This window comes from Myxocyprinus asiaticus, chromosome 36 (assembly GCF_019703515.2).
Source record: "Myxocyprinus asiaticus isolate MX2 ecotype Aquarium Trade chromosome 36, UBuf_Myxa_2, whole genome shotgun sequence".
Lineage (NCBI taxonomy): Eukaryota > Metazoa > Chordata > Actinopteri > Cypriniformes > Catostomidae > Myxocyprinus > Myxocyprinus asiaticus.
The window spans coordinates 34301390-34322289 of NC_059379.1; the positions used below are offsets into that span (position 1 = coordinate 34301390).

General features: G+C 35.7%; 2 protein-coding genes across 4 annotated transcripts in view; both read right to left on the reverse strand.

The window, feature by feature from the left end:
• Positions 1-7856, reverse strand: part of LOC127426752 (inositol polyphosphate multikinase-like) — an 82505-nt gene extending 74649 nt beyond the window's left edge. For 2 of the 3 annotated variants that reach the window (XM_051673767.1, XM_051673764.1), the window contains exon 1: positions 7275-7855. In XM_051673767.1, the coding sequence (XP_051529727.1) occupies positions 7275-7419 (145 nt within the window). In that variant the 5' untranslated portion in view covers positions 7420-7855. Of the gene's footprint in view, positions 1-7274 lie in introns of all 3 variants that reach the window. The other variant, XM_051673765.1, reaches the window with a different exon arrangement.
• Positions 7857-10296: 2440 nt separating this feature from the next.
• On the reverse strand, positions 10297-18916 carry ube2d1b (ubiquitin-conjugating enzyme E2D 1b). Its single transcript, XM_051673785.1, has 7 exons — positions 18740-18916; positions 17015-17078; positions 16886-16917; positions 11488-11565; positions 11302-11407; positions 11108-11201; positions 10297-10793 (listed from the first exon to the last, which is right to left on the reverse strand). Exons 1-7 carry the CDS (start codon positions 18761-18763, stop codon positions 10748-10750), a joined length of 444 nt encoding a protein of 147 aa, XP_051529745.1. The 5' UTR covers positions 18764-18916; the 3' UTR covers positions 10297-10747.
• Positions 18917-20900: the final 1984 nt, after the last annotated feature.

A 20900-nucleotide genomic window follows, 5' to 3' on the forward strand; every position in this document is an offset into this window, starting at 1 on the left:
GGAATCAATGTCACAAAAACGGCCTCAAAGTTATCGCTAAAGCAAAAGTGCATTTTGAAGCAGAGTACAAATGGAATTCACTACACTAAAATGATTTTTAAGCCATTAATGCAATTGGATTACATTGTAAATATGAAATGACGTAAATTTGGTTATTTTAATGCGTTTGAAGAACAAAACCATTCCAGACACTTAGCGACACATAGTTGTATCACAGAGTGATAATTCAAATAATACTTAAAATGTGTTTGTCAGGAGTTAAGAAAACAAACAAACATATCTTCAAATGCTTCTTTAAATTTGATGTTGAATCCTTTGCACTTGACAGGATATTAACCTTTGGAAGGCAGTGTTTACATTGCACAGTGATGTTTTTTCCCTATGTCGCCTTAAAATTGAAATTATCTCTGTACATCCAGTGGTCAAACACTGATTTAGTCCGCTCCATCTTCACCTGGCTAATGACGAGTATCAGGTTTGTGTGCAATTTCACAACCCTCCCCCCCTCTCCCAAAAACACTCATTGAGTTACTGAACATACTGTATTTCATATTTAGGCTGAGTGAAATATGTAAAAGATTTTAAAAAGATACAAAATATATATAATGAACAATTTACTGCCATTGCCTAATTAACATGTAATCCATAAGAAAATAACTGTAGTCTGATTATGATTATTTTAAAATGTTATTTAATCCAATTACAAGAAGTTGCTTTTTGTAATCTGATTGCGTAATCCAGATTACATGTAATCAGTTACTACCCAGCACTATATATATATATATATATATATCAGGGCTCGACATTAACGCTTGTTCACGTCAAGTAGATTTTTGCAAGGGCAAGTCAAAGTGAATTTTACTTGCCCGACCGGACAAGTTGCCTGACTGAAACCTTAATAATGAAAAAAATATGCAGGATGAAAAGAAACATTTTAACACTTGCTACATCTCTCTGGAGCTCTTTCTGACCTATACAGGTATTCTCTGTCATGTGAATCAGTCAATTTTAATATGTAATAATATACAAACATAAAAATAAAATGGTAAAATAAACACTATAATTTTAACAATATACATAAAATGTAAATTGTTTTTAAAATACATGGGGCAGTCAAAAAGCTTATCCATAGTGAAAATGGAAAATCTACATAATCTAAAAAATAAAAAAAAATCTTAGAACTGTAATACTATACTATATTTATATTGGTTTCATGTGGTTTTGAACATACCAAACATTTTGAACACATCCAAATTTTTTATTTAATAACTAAAATGTCAGGTCGTACAGCCATCAAGTAAAAAGTAGTATCATATTTTCCTTACACCTGATTTTAAAAAAAATAATTATATATTTTATTATTTAAATATAAATAAAATAATTTGAGTTAAAAGTAATTAACTAATACTATACATTTTTATGTCATGAATATTATGATTTTTTTGGTGGGTTGTTCCATCTGACATTTGATATCCTGATGGGACATGCCAAATGTCTCTCTGTTTTTTCAGGGATGTAAGACATGTTTCTAGAGAGGACATGTTTAGTGTGAAGGTGTGGGTTGTTGATTAATTTTCATATGCTGATAAATCTTCAGTCTTGATAAAATTCATAGTTATGTTATTTGTCAATGACCCACATACAGTATTAAATAAACAGGGTACTTTCTCAGGATTCGTTAGAATTTGTATGCATTTTTGTTAACATTAAACAGCCATTTTTACTGCTAATTTTAGAAAACACAACAGCAAAAAAAACAAAAAAAAAAAAAAAAACTTTTTTCTTTCCGGACAAGTAACATTTTTACTCAGACAAGTGAATTTACTTGTCCGCAGGACATCACAATGCTTAATGTCGAGCCCTGTATGTATGTATGTATGTATGTGTGTGTATAAAACCACCTGCCTAATATTGTGTAGGTCCCCCTCATGCCGCCAAAACGGCATCATTGGCATCATTCTGAGTAAATTCTAGAGACTGTTGTGTGTGAAAATCCCAGGAGATCAGCAGTTACAGAAATACTCAAACCAGGCCATCTGACACCAACAATCAACCATGCGGTTATCTAATCAGCCAATTGTGTGGCAGCAGTGCAGTGCATAAAATCATGCAGATACGGGTCAGGAGCTTCAGGTAATGTTCACATCAACCATCAGAATGGGGGAAAATTTGATCTCAGTGATTTGGACAGTGGCATGATTGCTGATGCCAGATGGGCTGGTTTGAGTATTTCTGTAACTGCTGATCTCCTGGGATTTCCATAAACAACAGTCTCTAGAATTTACTCCAAATGGTACCAAAAACAAAAAAACATCCAGTGAGTGGCAGTTCTGTGAACAGAAATGCCTTGTTCAATCTGACACGGTCTACGGTAACTCAGATAACCTCTCTGTACAATTGTGGTGAGAAGAATAGCATCTCAGAATGTTAGGCAGGTGGTTTTAATGTTGTGGCTGATCAGTATATTATATACACATACATACACACACACACACACACAACCCCAATTCAGAAGTTGGGACAGTATGAAAAATGCAAATAAAAACAAAAAGGAGTGATTTGTAAATTATATTCACCCTTTGCTATATTGAAAGCACCACAACTACACATAATATGATGTTTTACCCTGTGAAATTTATAGTTGTTTTTTTTTTTTTTTTTTTTTTTAAATGTACAGTATTTTCAAATCATTTGATTGCAACAAGCTCCAAAAAAAGTTGAGACAGGGGCAAGATAAGACTAATAACAATTTGAGAATTTGAGAATTTTGGTATACAAAACAATATGAACAATATAGTTCAAGGAATTCAAGGAATTCAGTCAAATCTCGGTGCATAAAGGGCAAGACGAAAACCACTTCTGAATGCGCATGATCTCTAATCTCTCAGACATCACTGTCTTAAAAAACATCATTCATCTGTAATGGAAATCATGAACATGGGCTTGGGATTACTTTGGTAAACCTTTGTTAGTCAGCACCATTCGCTGCTGCATCCATAGATGCAAGTTAAGACTTTACTATGCAAAGCAGAAGCCATACATCAACACTGTCCAGAAGCACTGCTGACTTCTCTGGGCTCAGTCTCATCTTAGATGGAAAGCAGAATAGTGGAACCATGATTTTTGGTCCGATGAGTCCACATTTCAAATAGTTTTTGAAACACACAGCCATCATATTCTCTGGGCCAAAGAGGAAAAGGACCATCCAAGCTGTTATTAGCGTCAGGTCCAAATGCCAGTGTCTGTATGGGCCAGGGGTGTGTCAGTGCCCATGGCATGGGTAACTTGCACATCTGTGAGAACCCCATGAATGCAGACAGATATGTACACATTTTGGAGCAGCATAAACTGCCATCCAGCACCGTCTTTTTCAGGGATGTCCCAGCATTTTCCAGCAGGACAACTTCAAACCACATACTGCCCAGATTACAAGTGCATGGCTGTGTAAGCAGAGAGTGTGGGTGCTAGATTGGCCTGCATGCAGTCCTGACTTGTTTCCAATTGAGAATGTGTGGTGCATTATTAAGCACACCATCTGGAAATGAAGACCCCGTACAATTGTGCAGCTAAAGACCTACATAATGGATGAATGGGGGAAATTCCACTTTCTAAATTTAACAAACTTGTGTCTTCAGTTCCTAAATGCTTAATAAGTGTTATTAGAAGAAATGGTAATGTTTCACAGTGGTAAACACTTGACTGTCCCAACTTTTTTGGAGCGTGTTGCAATCATCTGATTTGAAATGATTGTATATTAAAACAAAACAAAAAAAAATGAAATTCAAAGGGTAAAACATCATATAATGTGTAGCTGAAGTGCTTTCAATATAGCAAAGGGTGAATATAATTTACAAATCCTTTTTTTTTTTTTATTAGCATTTTTCATACTGTCCCAACTTTTTCGGAATTGAGGTTGTGTGTGTCTCTGTGTGTGTGTGTATGTGTGTGTGTGTGTATATATATATATATATATATATATATATATATATAAAATTGTATATAAAATAATGTCAATGCAAAAAAAGATTCTTTTTTTTTTATGCATTTTTTTTTTATTGTTGACACTTTTGAAATAAGCTCTTAAGAGGCTTTGTGAGGTTTACCTACAAAGTACGCTACAGAAACAGCTACAAACATATTTCCCTTGATATTGCAATGGCGATTATTTTTAATTAATAGATTTTACATTAAAATAGGCTACCTATTTTGTCTGGGGCATCTGCATGCCATATTCTTTATGTAGGCTACACAGCCAAAATAAAACGTGAACCATTTCGGAATAACTTTATTGCTATTTTACACATAGGCAAATCAAGACTCAAATCAAGCCAAAATGGTCGAGTTCACATTGCCCCTAGCACTAGCAGCATAAAAAACAAAACTATTATTCAGATTTTGACAAAATTCTACACAGAAATTGAGCATTTAATTAACAGTCAACAGACAGACAAATGTGTAAGCAAAAATGATATTTGGTGTGGTCCTTCATTCACCGTAATCAAAGCTGACCCTGTAATTGATTACTTCGCGTTCCAAAACCTGGAAGTGTGAAAAGGATCCAATGACATATTCCATGATTAGTTAAGTGTGGCTGTTGTAATCATAATCTCAATTATTATATTGTGCAGCCTAGGGCTACAACTAACCATTATATGAATGATTATTCGACTATTCTGGCGATTATTTAACCGACTGTTCAGCTTGTGCCTTGACATAAAAGGTTGTATTAAACATGCTTACTAACAATAAAGAGGACAAAATCATCTTTTTTAAAATATCTCTATGGCATTCACTGATTTAAAGTGAAAAAATACTTTAAAGAAATTCACTGCAAAAAATCCTATTGTTATCAAATGTTTTTGTCTTGTTTTCCATTTAAAATGGTCTAAAAATCCTTAAAATAAGATACATTTACTTGAGAAGCAACATATAAGATATTTAGACTTGCTTTAAGATAATGTATCTTAAATATAAGTGTATTTTGTATATAAGTGTATTTTTTCACTTGGTTATACTCCTGCGAGTGCAGTAAAGACAAAATATACCTCTATTCAAGATCTATTCTCTAAAAGCACGACTAAATATCTCATACGCTGCTTCTCAGGTGAATGCATCTATTTTTAATGGATTTTTAGATATTTTAAAGTATTTGTATTTTTAATATTATACTCAACATTCTCAGATAACAATGTTTTCTTCAATCTTCTTCTAAAGAAAATGCATGTTGTTTTAAAGAAGTTTTAGATATTTATATTGGAAAACAAGCCAAAACAAAAACAAATCAAAAACGTATTTTGTTGCAACGTATAATGGGCGAAGACTATCCTCTCTCACCTTTCTGTTCACTTCAATCCATCTTTAACTCACAAAAAAAAAAAAAACTCTCTCGCATTAATAAAGCTGCGTATTGCCAATTTTCTTCACGATAAGAAATGCACAGTGACATATATTATGATTCAATATGTCGTGAGCCATCACGTTATAATCTAGCTGCATTAAGCGTGCGTGCTCAAGGAACGAGCCTCCCCGCGACAGAGTGTGTATCAGCCGGGTGCAGTTTCAATCTCCCCCCCTAAGATCAGGACATTCACGCAACTCATCGGAGAGGTGCTGACCGCACAGAGAAATGCCAGTTTCGGAGTTTGTAGTTATTTACATGATCTGCTTCCGTATTATTTGAACTTTAATAAAGCTATAACGCATTAAATATAACTGCACTGAAGATGTTACGCCGAGGTGTTTCCTTTAAAGATGCTCGATATGCAAGTTTTGCTTCAGCAGAGCGGCAGCTCCACTTATTCCACAACGAGAGTGCTTCTGTATTTACTTATTTTAGATTTTTGTATAATTCCCTCATACTTTGCGATCGACATCACCTGAAGCTGTTTGAAAGTTTAGAGTGCATCTGGACTGTGAGCTGTGTAATTCTTCCTCTCCTCAGTCAGGCGCAAACTGCAGTGCTGCTCTCACACATCATCATTAGAGTTTAATGTGATCTCATGTTACATTAAATGAGATCAAACGACTATTCAACAGTGTAAATTTTTGTCGACAATGTTTTATTGTCAATGTTGTCGATAATGTCAACTAATTATTTCAGCCCTAGTGCAGCCCTACTACATATGGAAGCTGTTAAAATTCTCTGAAATTAATTCAATCAAATTGTATAGACATTAAAATCATTGCAATAATCCCTGTTTTTCTTGATTAGTTGTTCTTAATTCCTTCCACGTTTTAAAGCATCGGTCAAATTCTCTTTCAACCCGTGCTACCACTGACTCAACATATATACATGTAGAGCATTTGTGCATGTTATCAACATGCTAGCGTGTCATGAGACAAACCCATTTGAGTCAGCAGTATACAGATATTATAGGAAGCATATGGCAAATAACAAGATCATATGATAAATGAATGATAAGTAATATAGAGGAGGGATGTTTTCACAAGGGCTATAAAGTCCAAAGTCCAACTGCACAAATAATTGTGTTTTCTCAGTGGCTTTTGTGTTTTTGTGAATTCTGTCCTCAAAAGTAAAATTCCAATATTGTAATATTTTTGTTACAGCTGCTGGGTATATAAAACACACGTTACGGTTGAACCGTGTTCTCAGGACAAGGTATTTTTTTTAAATTTTTATATAAATGTCCGGTCAGGGCAAGGTGGCATATGTTTTTGCCTATATGTTGTAATTTTATACAATGCATTTTATTATAACTTCTGTAGGCCAAATACATTATTTTACTGTTACCCAAAGAACTGAAACGGGTTAAAAGTTTTTTTTGTTTTTTTTTTGCTGAAAAGCCTGTGATAGACTGTTGAATGGCAGGTTCCCATTGTGACAACTCACCCCATTTAGTAAAAGTCTAATCAAGTAAAGAAATGTCTTCTCACTTTTTTTTTTTTTTTTGTAACAAAGACAAAGCATTTACACAATTCATTAACTACTACTAACTTCTGTAGTTTCACCTTTTACATTTTGCAGTTTCAGGATCTGTTTGCATCATATTTGTGTTGCTGTTTACATTTTGCTGAGATGCCAGTAATATGCTATTTAATGGCAGGTTCCCAGATTTCCTGGACAAGGGAAGAGAATATATATATATATATATATATATATATTTATTTTGTAGCCAATCCTTTATAAAGCATGTACCTACACAAGAATTAACTTGATAAACCTAACCTGAGAAATATTCATGGCCACCGTCTCCCCTATAACACAACAGGAGTATGGTTCAACCCAAAAGGAATGACAACATATGTATACTGACCCACTTTGTCCACGCCATACTTGTGTCCGGCCACCTGATGAGAGAGCGGCACGCAGCCGTTCAGGTGAGCGCTCTGCGCGCTCTTCCCCGCGTCCTCCGGAAAACACGAGCCCCGCGTTATTACCAGCGCCACAGATGAGTCCATTATCTGATGCAGATGAATTCAATGCACTGGCTCTTTATTTCACAAAACTTCTATTTGCATACACATTCACATATTGATCTCACACCCTCAACGCGTCATCCAGTACTGCGATACTGATGTGTATGACCGACCGATCGCGTGCCATCAGTCACGGCGCCCACGCGCGCAACCACGTAACAGGCTTTTCACATCACAGAAAACCACATCCCACTTCCTCACTTTACAGATGTTTACACTCCTCCCTCGGTAATTGATACGAGATGGTAGATACGGAACGGGTACGGTACAAAGATCGACTCGATATTCCGGCGGAGTTAGTCATTTCCACTCGTGGGGTCGCACGGGAACACGCAGTTCTGCGAACGCTTCGCTGTTTGTTTCCGCCCCGCACACACACACACACACACACACACACACACACACACTGAAGCGCGTCCCCGAGAGACACGCTGCGTGTGACGTCACGACGCACGGCTGGCAGACGCGTCACTAGTGTGACAACTCATAAAAAGGGTCAGAACAAATGTCTTGATGCTTTGTCCAGATCTGAAGTCTTTCAGAAGATGAAATGTGCCATGTTATAAAATCTCTTAAATAATAGCAAGAATGACACATTTCGAAAGTATTATAACAATGTTTTTCTTTTTGAGTTTGTATTTATTTTATAGTAATTTTATCTCTCTGTATTTCCCCACTGCAATGCTTTACTGTTCTGTGTTTGTGTGATATGCAAATAAATTGAAAAAAGAAAATAAATCAAATGCATCAAGCGTTTGTTTCCTTTTATTTCTTTTTAATTAGGTAAACATGGGCTCATAGCAGCTTATTTGTAATAACTACTACTTAATTTGAATAATTTTTAAAAACTTTTAATTGAATAATTAAAAAAAAAAGGTTTAAAAAAAAACAGGGTTTTTTGTGTGCCCATTTTTTAAGATTTACACATTTAAATTTCATAACATTCCATCAAATTGAACTGAGTAATCTTTTACGAAAATTCAATGCATCATTTTTGAATATATTTAATTGAGTAATCTTTAACTAAATTAATTTAACACAACTTAAATATATGTAATTGAGTAATCTTGAAAAAATAAATAAATAAAACTTGAATATATTTGAATACTGAGTTAAGTATTATTTAACAAGTTTTATTAATAGTTTTAACAAATGGTACTTAATTCAATTCAATGAAATATTGTTAAGTTTAAATGTGTAAATCTGTAAAAAGGCTAATATATATATATATATATATATATATATATATATATATATATATATTTTTTTTTTTTTTTTTTTTTTTTGGGAGTGTACAGATGATAAAAGTTTGTTTACACTGCTGAATATTCAGTAATTGTGTGACTAATGAGAACACAGATAAAAACTATCAGTACTGAATATAAACAGAGAAGGAAAACATTTTACATAATGATATGTTTTGTGTACTGGGCCATTTTGAAAATTACTAAAATTCTCCTGGGAATGTTGTGATAATTATGGTATCAGCTGTTTACATACAGGCAAACAAATTAATAGCTATATGTTGATGTGAATACTGATGGGGATACAGAAATTAGCATCTGATTTACCCTTCCAAAAATCAGCAAGGTTTTTTTATTTTTTTCCAAGGGTCTGGAAAGCACACAAAAATATAAAGTACAATTCAATAAGTGTTTTCCTTCTGGAAGCAACAGAATAAATTAAGATCTTTGATTATTAACCCTAGAACGCATATGTCACTTCACCTCCCTTAAATACATGTGTGGGTAAAAAAAGACCAAGATGAAATCCAGATGCAGATTCTATATAAAACTACCTATATCCACTTTAGACCACTTTATGTAAAAATCATCTCTTAAAATGTAGCGGCTGGATCATTTTTGACCCACCCATGCTATGGTTAAAGGGATAGTTCACTCAAAAATGAAAATTCTCTCATTATTTACACATCCTCATGCCATCCCAGATGCGAATTACTTTCTTTCTTCAGAAAAACACAAAGATATTTAGAAGAATATTTCAGCTCTGTCGGTCCATACAATACAAGTGAATGATGATCAGACCTGTGTAGCTCCAAAAATCCCATAAAGGAAATATAAAAGTAATCCATCAGTCTCCAGTGGTTTAAATCCATATCTTCAGAAGCGATATAATAGGTCTGGGTGAGAATCAGATAAAAATGTAAGTACGTTTTTTTTACTCTAAATCTCCACTTTCACTTTTACCTCTAAAAGTTACATGTGGTGCCTGTTTAGTTTCATATCTGAAAGTGAAAGTGGAGATTTTTAGTAAAACAGGACTTAAATTTTGATCTGTTTCTCAAATATGTATTACTTTTATGTTTCCTTTGTGTGATTTTTGAAGTTACAACCATCTGATCCTCATTCACCTGCATTGTAAGGACTTACAGAGCTGAGATATTCTTCTAAAAATCTGTTTGTGTTTTGCTGAAGAAACTCAACACACATCTGGGATAGCATGAGGGTGAGTAAATGATGAGAGAATTTTCATTTTTCGGTAAACTATCCCTTTAAGGGCGGGCACAGCAGCAATGTTGTCTACGGACATTCAGATAAATCCATTCTCGGTAACAGTTTTTGCCAAACGTTGAAACATTTACAAAATATTTGGAAATATGTGAATATTTTGAGATTAAATATTTTCTTTGTGACCTTAAATCATGATGAAGACATTGTTTGAATATTGCAACAATCCACTGGAACTAGTGGAAATAGAGCCTTTGTGTACTTACCATTGCAGTCACGGTAATTTCTGCAGAAGGTCAGTTCTGATCAAGTCTTCACAACTAAATGCTTCAAATAAAACAATACTACTGTTGTGTACAAATATGAAAGAATGCAAACAAAAACACAGCTGCAAATTTTAAACAAATTTTAATGCAAAATTAAAAAGAAAAAAATAGATCCAGTATAGTTGCTCTTAACTATACAATAAAAATATCTAAAAGAAAAATGTAATCAGTTAAATGAGAGATACAATAAAACTGTTTTCAATTTCTTAACTGCCCTCTTGTAGGGTAACCACAGCTGTATAACATCATGCCAATCTTAAATAGGATTTATGAAACAAGAAAACAAAGTGCCCAACACCACTGCGGGGATGACCAAAAATGCACAAAACCAATAAAAAGCTTAAATGTCACATTTTGCAGCGCACAGTCCCCTTCAAAATACTAGTTCATCTATTATTATTGGTCATTTCAGATGGTAAATGTTAACAGTACAATGCGTTTAATATAACCTAATCTTACTTTTTCAATGCTAGAATTTACAGTGATTTGTGACTTAAAAAAATGTCTGTTAAGTCTTCACATTGCATACTTTTGGGTCCATTCTCTTGCTAGTCTGTTGTACCTGGGGAGAAAAATACATTTATTTCATTAAAGAGTTTATTAACAGTCTAGTTTGTTTAGATTGGCATGTCAAGCTAATGAAATATTTACATTCTGAGTTGCAAGTGCCTCACTGAAACCTCGATATTTGCTTTTTTAAAGAAAAGGAGGGACAAGTCGAAATTAATTTTGTGGTATTCAGCATTATGCCACAAATGCTGTCGGTTGAGCTTAACTTGTATTAAACCTGGAATATTCCTTTAAACACTAAAAGGATAAAGAAAGACAGAAAATGAAATACACCAATCAAGCATCGCTTTTTATCTATATACTTACTTTTCTTTGTCTGATTTGTAGATGTGTGCTATGTCTGGGACTAAGGGGTCATCAGGATTTGGATCACAAAGCAAAGAACATATGGACAATAGAACTGAAAAAGAGATTAAAACAATGATCACAATCATGAAGGCCCTGGTACTATAAGAAAGAACCAAACTATAAAGAAGCACCAACTAGTAACATCAGTGTACCTTTTGAAACTGTTAGTGCTGGAGACCATTGTGACCTCAGGATGTCCAGACAAATACTTCCATTACTGTTAATGTTTGGATGGTAGATTTTTGTCGTAAATGCTACCTGTTACAAGGAGAAGAGTGTCAAAATGCCATTATGATAAAACACAGTAAATAAATGGGGGTTGGATGTAACTTGATTACCTTTGGTGGCTTGAAGGGATAGTCTGTAGGAAAGTGAATTGTGAGAAAGAAGACCCCTCCTTGGTATGGGCTGTCACTCTATAAATGGAAGAAAACGACTTCAGTTATAATCAAAACTGAAAAGACAAGTTGCATTTAGGGTGTAAAATTAGCACCCATGACCAACCAAAGGAGAGTACTTTTTTTGCACAGTGGCAGGTCATTATTTTATTTGCCAACCACTGTGTAGGACAACCTTTATGATGTCTCAGATTGAGCTTCACAAGAAATGTTGTTGCTTAGAACAAACGATGCACAATTACAGGTGCACTCAGTAATTTATTTCCTCATTTAAAATGTTTTACTCCTAAAGAAATAAATTGTAATTTTGAAACATATGTATAAAATAATGACCACTCACATGAAATTCATAAGTCTCATATCAGTAATCTTATAAAAGCTGTTTAATTCTACATGGGGCAGGGGCACCTTCAAGGGGGCTGCCATTTTAGAATCACATGACCAGCTGAATAGTATACTTGCTTACTCTCAGTTACCGTCTTGTTGTTGGACCCTTTCACTCTTGGATTAAATTAATCATGGCTGATTGTGAATAGTGAATTTCTACAATGGCATCTGTAACTGAAAACTATTGATTTCCAATGATGCTGCATCCACACCAATAGGCGTCACTGTAAGTCCAAGATGACATGAGCAAAAAGTTACTGAGTGCACCTTTAAAGTAATACAATTGATACAAAACAATAACACAAGAGTACTGTGCTTGGTCTTTGTGTGTTGGTTCAATTTTATAAAAAAATAATTGTTTTAAATATGGGTGTTTCTTTAACTTCTGCTGTTGTAATGTCCCAAGCGTTGATTTTTATCAAAACTTTTTTTCTATTTGTTATATGATCACCACATTAAAACTTTTTTCCAGGCCATCATAATACATTTTTTGGTATTTTTAAAATTTTGTTTAAGTATAGGTTTTATTGTTTTAACTTTTCCCCAGACACAGACTTTTATTATTAACCTATGAAACTCCATTATAAAAATTACAAATTATTACATGTTGAAAACTATGATAATCTAAACAAGAGAGCAAATTAAACATACCAGTAAATCATTTCAATATTTATTGGGTATATCAAAAAACACAAGAGTTGCTGTCCGCAAACTGAATGACAATCAGGCAAATGTTTCAGCCCATAGCTTTTTATCAGTGCTTCCAGGGGGTGAAAACATTTGCTTGAGAGCTTTTTTTTTTAAACTCACTGCGCTTTTTCCACTATGCAAGTTTAAAATAATTACAAATATCCACCTTTTTTTCCCCTTTTTCACACAATTTGGAATGCCCAATTCCCAATGTGCTTTAAGTCCTCGTGGTTGCCTCAATCCCAGCTGCCTCCGGGTCTGAGACCGTCAACCTGCGCATCTTATCACGTGGCTTGTTGAGCGCATTGTCACGGAGATATAGCGTGTGTGGAGGCTTCACACCATCCACCGCGGTATCCACGCTCAACTCACCACGCCCCCAACGAGAACGAACCACATTATAGCAATCACGAGGAGATTTCCCCATGTGACTCTACCCTCCCTAGCAACCGGGCCAATTTAGTTGCTTAGGAGACCTGGCTGGAGTCACTCAGCATGCCCTAGGGTTCGAACTAGCGAACTCCAGGGGTGGTAGCCAGCGTCTTTACCACTGAGCTACCCAGGACGCCATACTTGCCTATTTTTTAAAACATTGACAGATAATTCCAAATGATGTCCGTCATTTTGGAAGATAACAAAGATGAAAAACATTTAAACCAAGCTCCTTGTTGTTGTTTTTTATCATCATCTTTACGAGGTTCGTATCTCAAGTCGCGCTGTGAGTGTATGGGTATGAGGGAGAGACGGAGTTATTGTCGGCAGAGTGCGTGAGAATGCGGCACTTGTTATGCAGAAAAAATGCCATAAATTGGAAGATTTTTCAAATGGAACCTTTGATGACCATACACCTTCTTTTCACGGACATGTCCTCTTTTTTTAACCTTAATAAAGCATCCGGTCTGATTTCTAGATTCCCTAAATGTCCGGGATTTGGCTGTTTTCATACTGAAGTGCTCAACAAGAAACGCAATGAAATCTAGCGCATCAAATTTGTGGATTCTCTCTCTCTCTCTGCATGCTGTATGTCTGTCTCTCTCACACACACGTACAGGGCGCGTGCAGAGAGCACTAGAGTCCAGTAACTTTACCATGCAAATGTGTGTGTGATTGTGTTCTCATCTATTCTGGATTGCCGTCAAAACCTTATGTCCATACGCAGACATTAGTAAGAAAGTGATTTACGTTAAGTAAACACAGACTGTTCTTCTGTTTTTGACTGTTGTTAGTGATATTATAGTGCTTGGTAATGGGAATAAGTTGCGAAGCGGAAGTCTGTTGCACCCGTATTGGAAGAACGCGCTAAGCATTATGGGTAATTTCGCTGCCTGTGAAAAAGGTGGATAATCATAATTTTTGCTAGAACTTTTTTCACTCTGTTATTTAGTGTGCAGACAGCAACTTTTGTGAATTTTGATACATTTTTGCCTCCAGACACCTGAAGTAACAGAAGTTGTTTGAGCACAGAAATTCCCTCAACTTAATATTTATTGGGTGAAAATAATTTCTATCATTTTTTATTTATTTTATTTTTTAAGAATTACAACTGTGCCAGTTGTGGTGATTTCCACCACACCAAACAATTAAAGTTTTATTAAAGTTTTTTTTTTTTGAAGCTAGAGTACTTGTTAACCAAGTCAACAAAAGTGTCAGTGAAGCGCATGCTTGAGATGAAGTATGAGACAAGTGATGCTTGAAGAAAAAGAAAGAAAAAAATAAAATAAATCAAGGTAAATATCACATGCGAGTAGAATATTTTTATTGTGCGTCATTTCAAATCGAGCCAATTTTTTCAAATTATGCAACAAAACAAAAGTATGAGAATTTATGTCTTCAAGATATGAAATTAGCCTTAGCAAGACAAAGGAGTCAGCTATTTTATCTCATATATATATATATATATATATATATATATATATATATATATATATATATATATAAAATCAAAATCAAAATCAAATCACTATTATTGTCACACAACCATATACACAAGTGCAATAGTGTGTGAAATTCTTGGGTGCAGTTCCGAGCAACACCGCAGTCATGACAGTGATGAGACATTTACCAATCTACAATAAACATCAAATTTACACAACACAATTTAAAATCTAATATACACATAATTACACACAACACAATATACAAATAATAACATACAATGTACAGCATACAATACACACAATATAGAATACACATTATACAATAAAAAAAATAGTATATATAGTATATATAAAATGTACAGTAGGTTGTATTATACTGTTTTGACATTCAGGCTGTCGGTCGATAGTCAGTTGCCAGTGTGTTGTTAAAACAGAATATAACTGAAGACAGTCCAGTGTGAGATAATAAGATTAATAAAGTGCAGTGCTGATGTATATTGATCGTGAGAGATCAACAGTTCAAAAGTCTGATTGCTTGGGGGAAGAAGCTGTCATGAAGTCGGCTGGTGCGGGTCCTGATGCTGCGATACCGCCTACCTGATGGTAGCAGTGAGAACAGCCCATGGCTCGGGTGGCTGGAGTCTCTGATGATCCTCCGAGCTTTTTTCACACACCGCCTGGTATATATGTCCTGGAGGGAGGGAAGCTCACCTCCGATGATGTGTCTACAGTTCGCACCACCCTTTGCAGTGCTTTGCGGTTGTGGGCGGTGCTATTGCCGTACCAGGCGGAGATGCAGCCAGTCAGGATGCTCTCTACAGTGCTGGTGTAGAACCGTGTGAGGATGTGGTGGTTCATTCCAAACTTTCTCAGCCATCTCAGGAAGAAGAGGCGCTGATGAGCCTTCTTCACAACGACTTCAGTGTGGATGGACCATGTGAGTTCCTCTGTGATGTGGACACCCAGGAACTTGAAGCTGCTGACTCTAGCCACCGGTGCTCCATTGATGGTGATGGGGCTGTGATCTCTTTCTCGTCTCCTGAAGTCCACCACAAGCTCCTTTGTCTTACTGACGTTGAGGGAGAGGTTGTGCTCCTGACACCAGTGTGTCAGAGTGTGCACCTCCTCTCTGTAGGCTGTATCATCATTGTCAGTGATCAGACCTACCACCGTCGTATCATCAGCAAACTTAAGGATGGCATTGGAGCTATGTGTTGCCACACAGTCACGTGTGTACAGGGAATACAGGAGTGGGCTAAGAACACAGCCCTGCGGGGCTCCAGTATTGAGGGTCAGTGATGAGGAGATGTTGCTGCCCATTCTATCCACCTGGTGTCTGCTTGACAGGAAGTCCAGGATCCAGCTGCACAGCGAGCTGTTTAAACCCAGAGCCCGGAGTTTCTCATCAAGCTTGGAGGGCACTATGGTGTTGAATGCTGAGCTGTAGTCTACAAACAGCATTCTCACATAAGTGTTCTTTTTTCCAGGTGGGAGAGAGCAGTGTGTATTGTAGATGCAATGGCATCATCAGTGGAGCAGTTGTTGCGGTAAGCAAACTGCAATGGGTCCAGTGATGGAGGCAGCACAGAGCAGATGTAATCTCTGATTAGTCTCTCAAAGCATTTGCTGATGATGGGGGTCAGAGCAAAAGGACACCAGTCATTTAAGCAAGTGATTTTGGATTGCTTTGGTGCAGGCACAATGGTGGATGTTTTAAAGCATGTGGGGACTACAGATAAAGAGAGGGAAAGGTTGAAAATGTCCGTAAAAACACCAGCCAGTTGGTTTGCGCACGCTATGACGACGTGGCCCGGAATGCCATCTGGACCCGCGGCTTTACGGATATTCACCCATCGGAAGGATCAGGTTACATCCGCTACTGAGATGAAGAGTGAACTAACCTCTGTAGCTTCGGCCGTGAGAGCGGTGTTATTTCCCTATACATATATATATATATCCATAATTTCCACCACAGAATTCTATTAAACACAATACAGAATATGAGATGTGGTAAAAAAAAGACAGTGGTGGGAATTTTCAAGACCAATCTGCTGTGGTAGATGCACATACACTGTTAAAGATTCTCAGTAGGCAAATTACATAAACTAGTGAGAGTGTATTAAGAGTTTTAACTTTCTAGATGTTCACAGTGCAAAACAATACCCAAAGTTCACCATATACAGTAATTGAATAGGATCTAATACAATTAGGCTGGTAGAAAATCTAAGTGGCTGGTAAAATTAGGAATTCACAAGCCACTGTGGCAGGTGGGCAAAAAAAGTTCCCCACCGTGGTCCAATCCTTCACATTATTCCTGAAACTTACTTCAAAACAATAGCATTCCAAATTATTTTTCAGTCAAGACTAATGAGGTGAATACTTACAGGTCCCATTATAGTTGCCTGCCAGTGAAACACTAAAAACAAACAAAAAGAAGAGGGATATGGAAATGTGTAGATGAGTCAGATGTTATCTGTTTTCACACAAAAAAGCCCATTTTGACTGAAACTTACAGTCATCCCCAACAGGTCCCGCAGAGCACTGTGCAGGAGGGTCCCTCTGCAAGTCTTGAAGCTCCTGAAATACAAAAAGAATTATGGAATACATATACAGTACTGTGCAAAAGTTTTAGGCACTTGTGAAAAATGTTGCATAATGTCTTAAAAAATAATGCCATAAATCGTTTTCATTTATCAGTTAACATCATACAAAGTCCAGTAAACATAAAAAAGATAAATCAATATTCGGTGTGGCCACCTTTGCCTTTAAAACAGCACCAATTCTCCTAGGTACACCTGGACACAGTTTTTCTTGGTTGTTGGCAGATATGATGTTCCAAGCTTCTTGGAGAATTTGCCACAGTTCTTCTATCTATTTAGGCTGTCTCAATTGTTTCTATCTCTTTATGTAATCTGACAGACAGACACGATGTTCAGTGGGGGGCTTTGTGGGGGGCCATGACATCTGTTGCAGGGCTCCCTGTTCTTCTATTCCAATCTTTTCTATTTACAAAATTAATGTTTGGGAGTCTAACATTTATATCTCCTATTGACACACTAAAGATGAAGATATAAAAAACCATCTTAAGACAAATGCTTTTGTGAAACATCTTATGTGCCTAAGACTTTTGCACAGTGAAAAGGGTGCCCGTAGTACCTTTCTTTAAAATAAACACCACTTAGTGTGATTTTTATTTTTTATTTTATTTTTATTTTTTTATGCAATTACATCCATGCATTTTTATCTATTGCAATGATAGCCTACAACTTTAGGCTACATCTAAACACAACTTACTTTTTTAATAAAATAATGATTACATGCAACATATCTTTCCGCATTAGGCAAGGTTGGAAGGCCTTTGAACAATATGGTTAAATACTTAATTAACTCATCACGCTGTTGTGAAAGAGAAACTGTCAAAATGACAAAGTGATCGCGTCATGCTGGAACGTCTGAGAATCAAGTTGTGTTGCTTTGTGTCACAACAGACACAATTGCGCCTAATGACCATGTTCAGTATAAACGACACCAAATCAATGGTAGCCAAAGTCACTCGAAATGTCACATCAGCTGAGAGGTTTAACAAAGAGCACAAAAGTGGCCGAATCCATCCAGAGATTTGCCTCGTTTAGTGTAGCTGCTACTGAAGCTCGAGAGAGCAGGTCTGGTGTCTTTGTTTAGATCTGGGCCTTCTCGAACACCGTGTATTATCTCGGAAGGAAATACCCTATATAGTAGGCATATTATTAAATAAAACAGCGTTTCAGCTCATACACGTCCTGATGAAACAAAGCTACTCGATTGCTTCATTGTGTTTTATATGTATATGTGCATCATTGCTGCGCGGCGATTGTCAATCTGATAGTGACAGCTTATGTTGTGCTTTTGCCAGCATAACTGATAGTAAAGTAAAACACTGATCTTTTAACCTAACTGTCATTAGTAAACAACAAACAGTGAATAAATCGTCATTAAGAAACATTACTTGTTAGCCCACATATGCTACATTTAACTTAGATCAGAACATTATTGCGAAACGTTTTAACGTGAAAAAGATTGTCAAAGAAAAACATAAACAACCAATGTAGTACTAACTACATTGCGTTATTAGTTACGTAAGTGTTAGTTATAACCCCGACAGTGGACATAAACAACGTTAGCAGGTTAACAAAATATGGGCTAACGTCGTCAGGCTAGAGCGAATACTTTGCTCATTGACACACACACACAGGTCTTACCTTCTGTATTCTCTTTAATGCCATGATGCTTTACTGTGTGTACCGCCCCAGGTTTACACGATATTAGTTTTTGTCAGGTATTATTGCTACGAAAGAGCCCAGCAACACTGTGTTTCCCTGAGTAAAGACGCAAATGTGAACGGCGAGAAAACGAGACAGCTGTAGCCCCACGAGCTCTCACTTCCGGTGCAAAATAAAAGTCCAAATGCATCGTCAGATAAAGGCACTCAACAGATGATTTCACTTGACTTGTTCATTTTGTAACATTGAACATTAGAATATTGTCATGTTATTTTAATCACCGTGTTCACTCTGCTTTTGGCATGGGATGCCTCAATCTCTGTATGTAAAAACGAACGTTTATGTCGTCCTTAACCCTTGTACGTCAATTTAAAAAAGTTACTCAGAGGTCCTTAGAGGACATAAATGTCCACGTCAAAAAACTGCCATAATAATATTATATATTAATATTATTTTCCACTTTTAATGAGTTAATTTATTTTTAACCAGCATCAGTCCTGATCATGACTACCAAATATTCATTCATTTTCAGGATTTTAACCCTTTAAATGACAGCTTGTTTATATAATGCCACTGTTGTTTTTTATGAAGAAAAAAAAAACAAAACACACACACACACACACACACACACACACACACACACACACACACACACACACACACACACACACAAACTCACACCCAGGACCTTAGAGGACAAAAATGTCTGCGTCACTGACTGAGATTTTTTTAACCAACATCAGTCCTGATCATAACTACCAAATATGCATTCATTTTCAGGATTTCAACCCTTTAAATGCCTGTTTGTTTCATAATGCAACTGTTGTTTTTTTCACACACACTTCTCAACACACACATATAAAATACACTCTGACATCCATACCAACACACCCACACAACTTTAGCTGCATCATTTATTCAATTGGCCTGCAGTGCTCTATAATACAGCAAACAGAAAATAGGAAAAAAGCATGTATTTGCTCCATAGGCTAAACATGAGAAAAATGGTGCTATCTGGTGGAAAATGTAAAAAATTTAAATTTTGAAGCCAGGGCTCCGGAATGAAAGCATAATATCATAGAATTCATGATTTTATGCTTTAATGGCACTGGGATCAAATATTGCAGTTTTAATGGGTTTCAATGGGGATCTTTTTGTCCTGAGTGTAACTATTTTGTGTACACAGTGTAATATAGATGTATTATAGGAACTGAGGTTGAAATATAAAAATTCCCCCCAAAAATACACACCTTTGGCAAAAATGAATACCATTGGCATTAACACAATCAAAATGATCGAAAATGAAAAATGAAAAAGACAAAAATGCCCCAAAGTTCGCACAAGGGTTAAAACATAAAACGTATTATGTAATTGTTATGGACACATTATTTCAAATCTTATTGACATTAAAAACAAAATATTTATAGGTAATACAAACATTTTGCAAGACAAAGTTTCAAATAAATATATTAACTATATATATATATATATATATATATATATATATATATATATATATATATATATATATATATGTGTGTGTGTGTGTTAAATTGCATCATATTTCCTCCAGCTGGGTTTTTATTTTTTCTAGTCTTCTGTGTTTGGAGATTTGAGTTGGTGCAAAGCCTGGAGAACAGTGGATAATAACAGGATGTCAATAACAAAATAAAAGAAGTGTCATTCAAAATAATGCACAGAATATATCTAGTAAAACATGTACTGGAGCGTTTTAAATTGAATATTGCAAGGAAGCCATTTTTCACGTATATTTTTCATTGCATACAAACAAAATATTTTGGATTGATATGAATAACTTGATTAGGAAGAAATTAAATATTGTTTTACAATTGGGTGGAATTGACATAGCCTAATAATATACTTCACTGACCATTGGACAGAAAAAGATGAATCATATCTCACACAGTTGTTAATATTAATGGGAAACCTTCACATAAAAAAAAAGAAAAAAAAAGAAAAATGGTCTGGCTCCAAACCATATTTTTTTTTTTTTCACTTTATAAATGATTCCAAACAATATTGCAATGTTTCGTACAAATGTAAAGGTCAAAATGCTATAGAACCTGTAATATTGTAAGTATTGTTGCAGAAGTGCCAACATTTTCCGCTTTGTATTATT

Bases quoted from the DNA above. Each gene is read 5' to 3' on its own strand.
- ube2d1b (XM_051673785.1), bottom strand. From the start codon at position 18,763: ATGGCATTAAAGAGAATACAGAAG. The intron at 11,566-16,885 runs GTAAGTATTCAC...TTCCATTTATAG, and splicing joins AGGCAACTATAATGGGACCT to AGTGACAGCCCATACCAAGG. The intron at 10,794-11,107 runs GTAAGTATATAG...TTTTCTCCCCAG, and splicing joins TACAAATCAGACAAAGAAAA to GTACAACAGACTAGCAAGAG.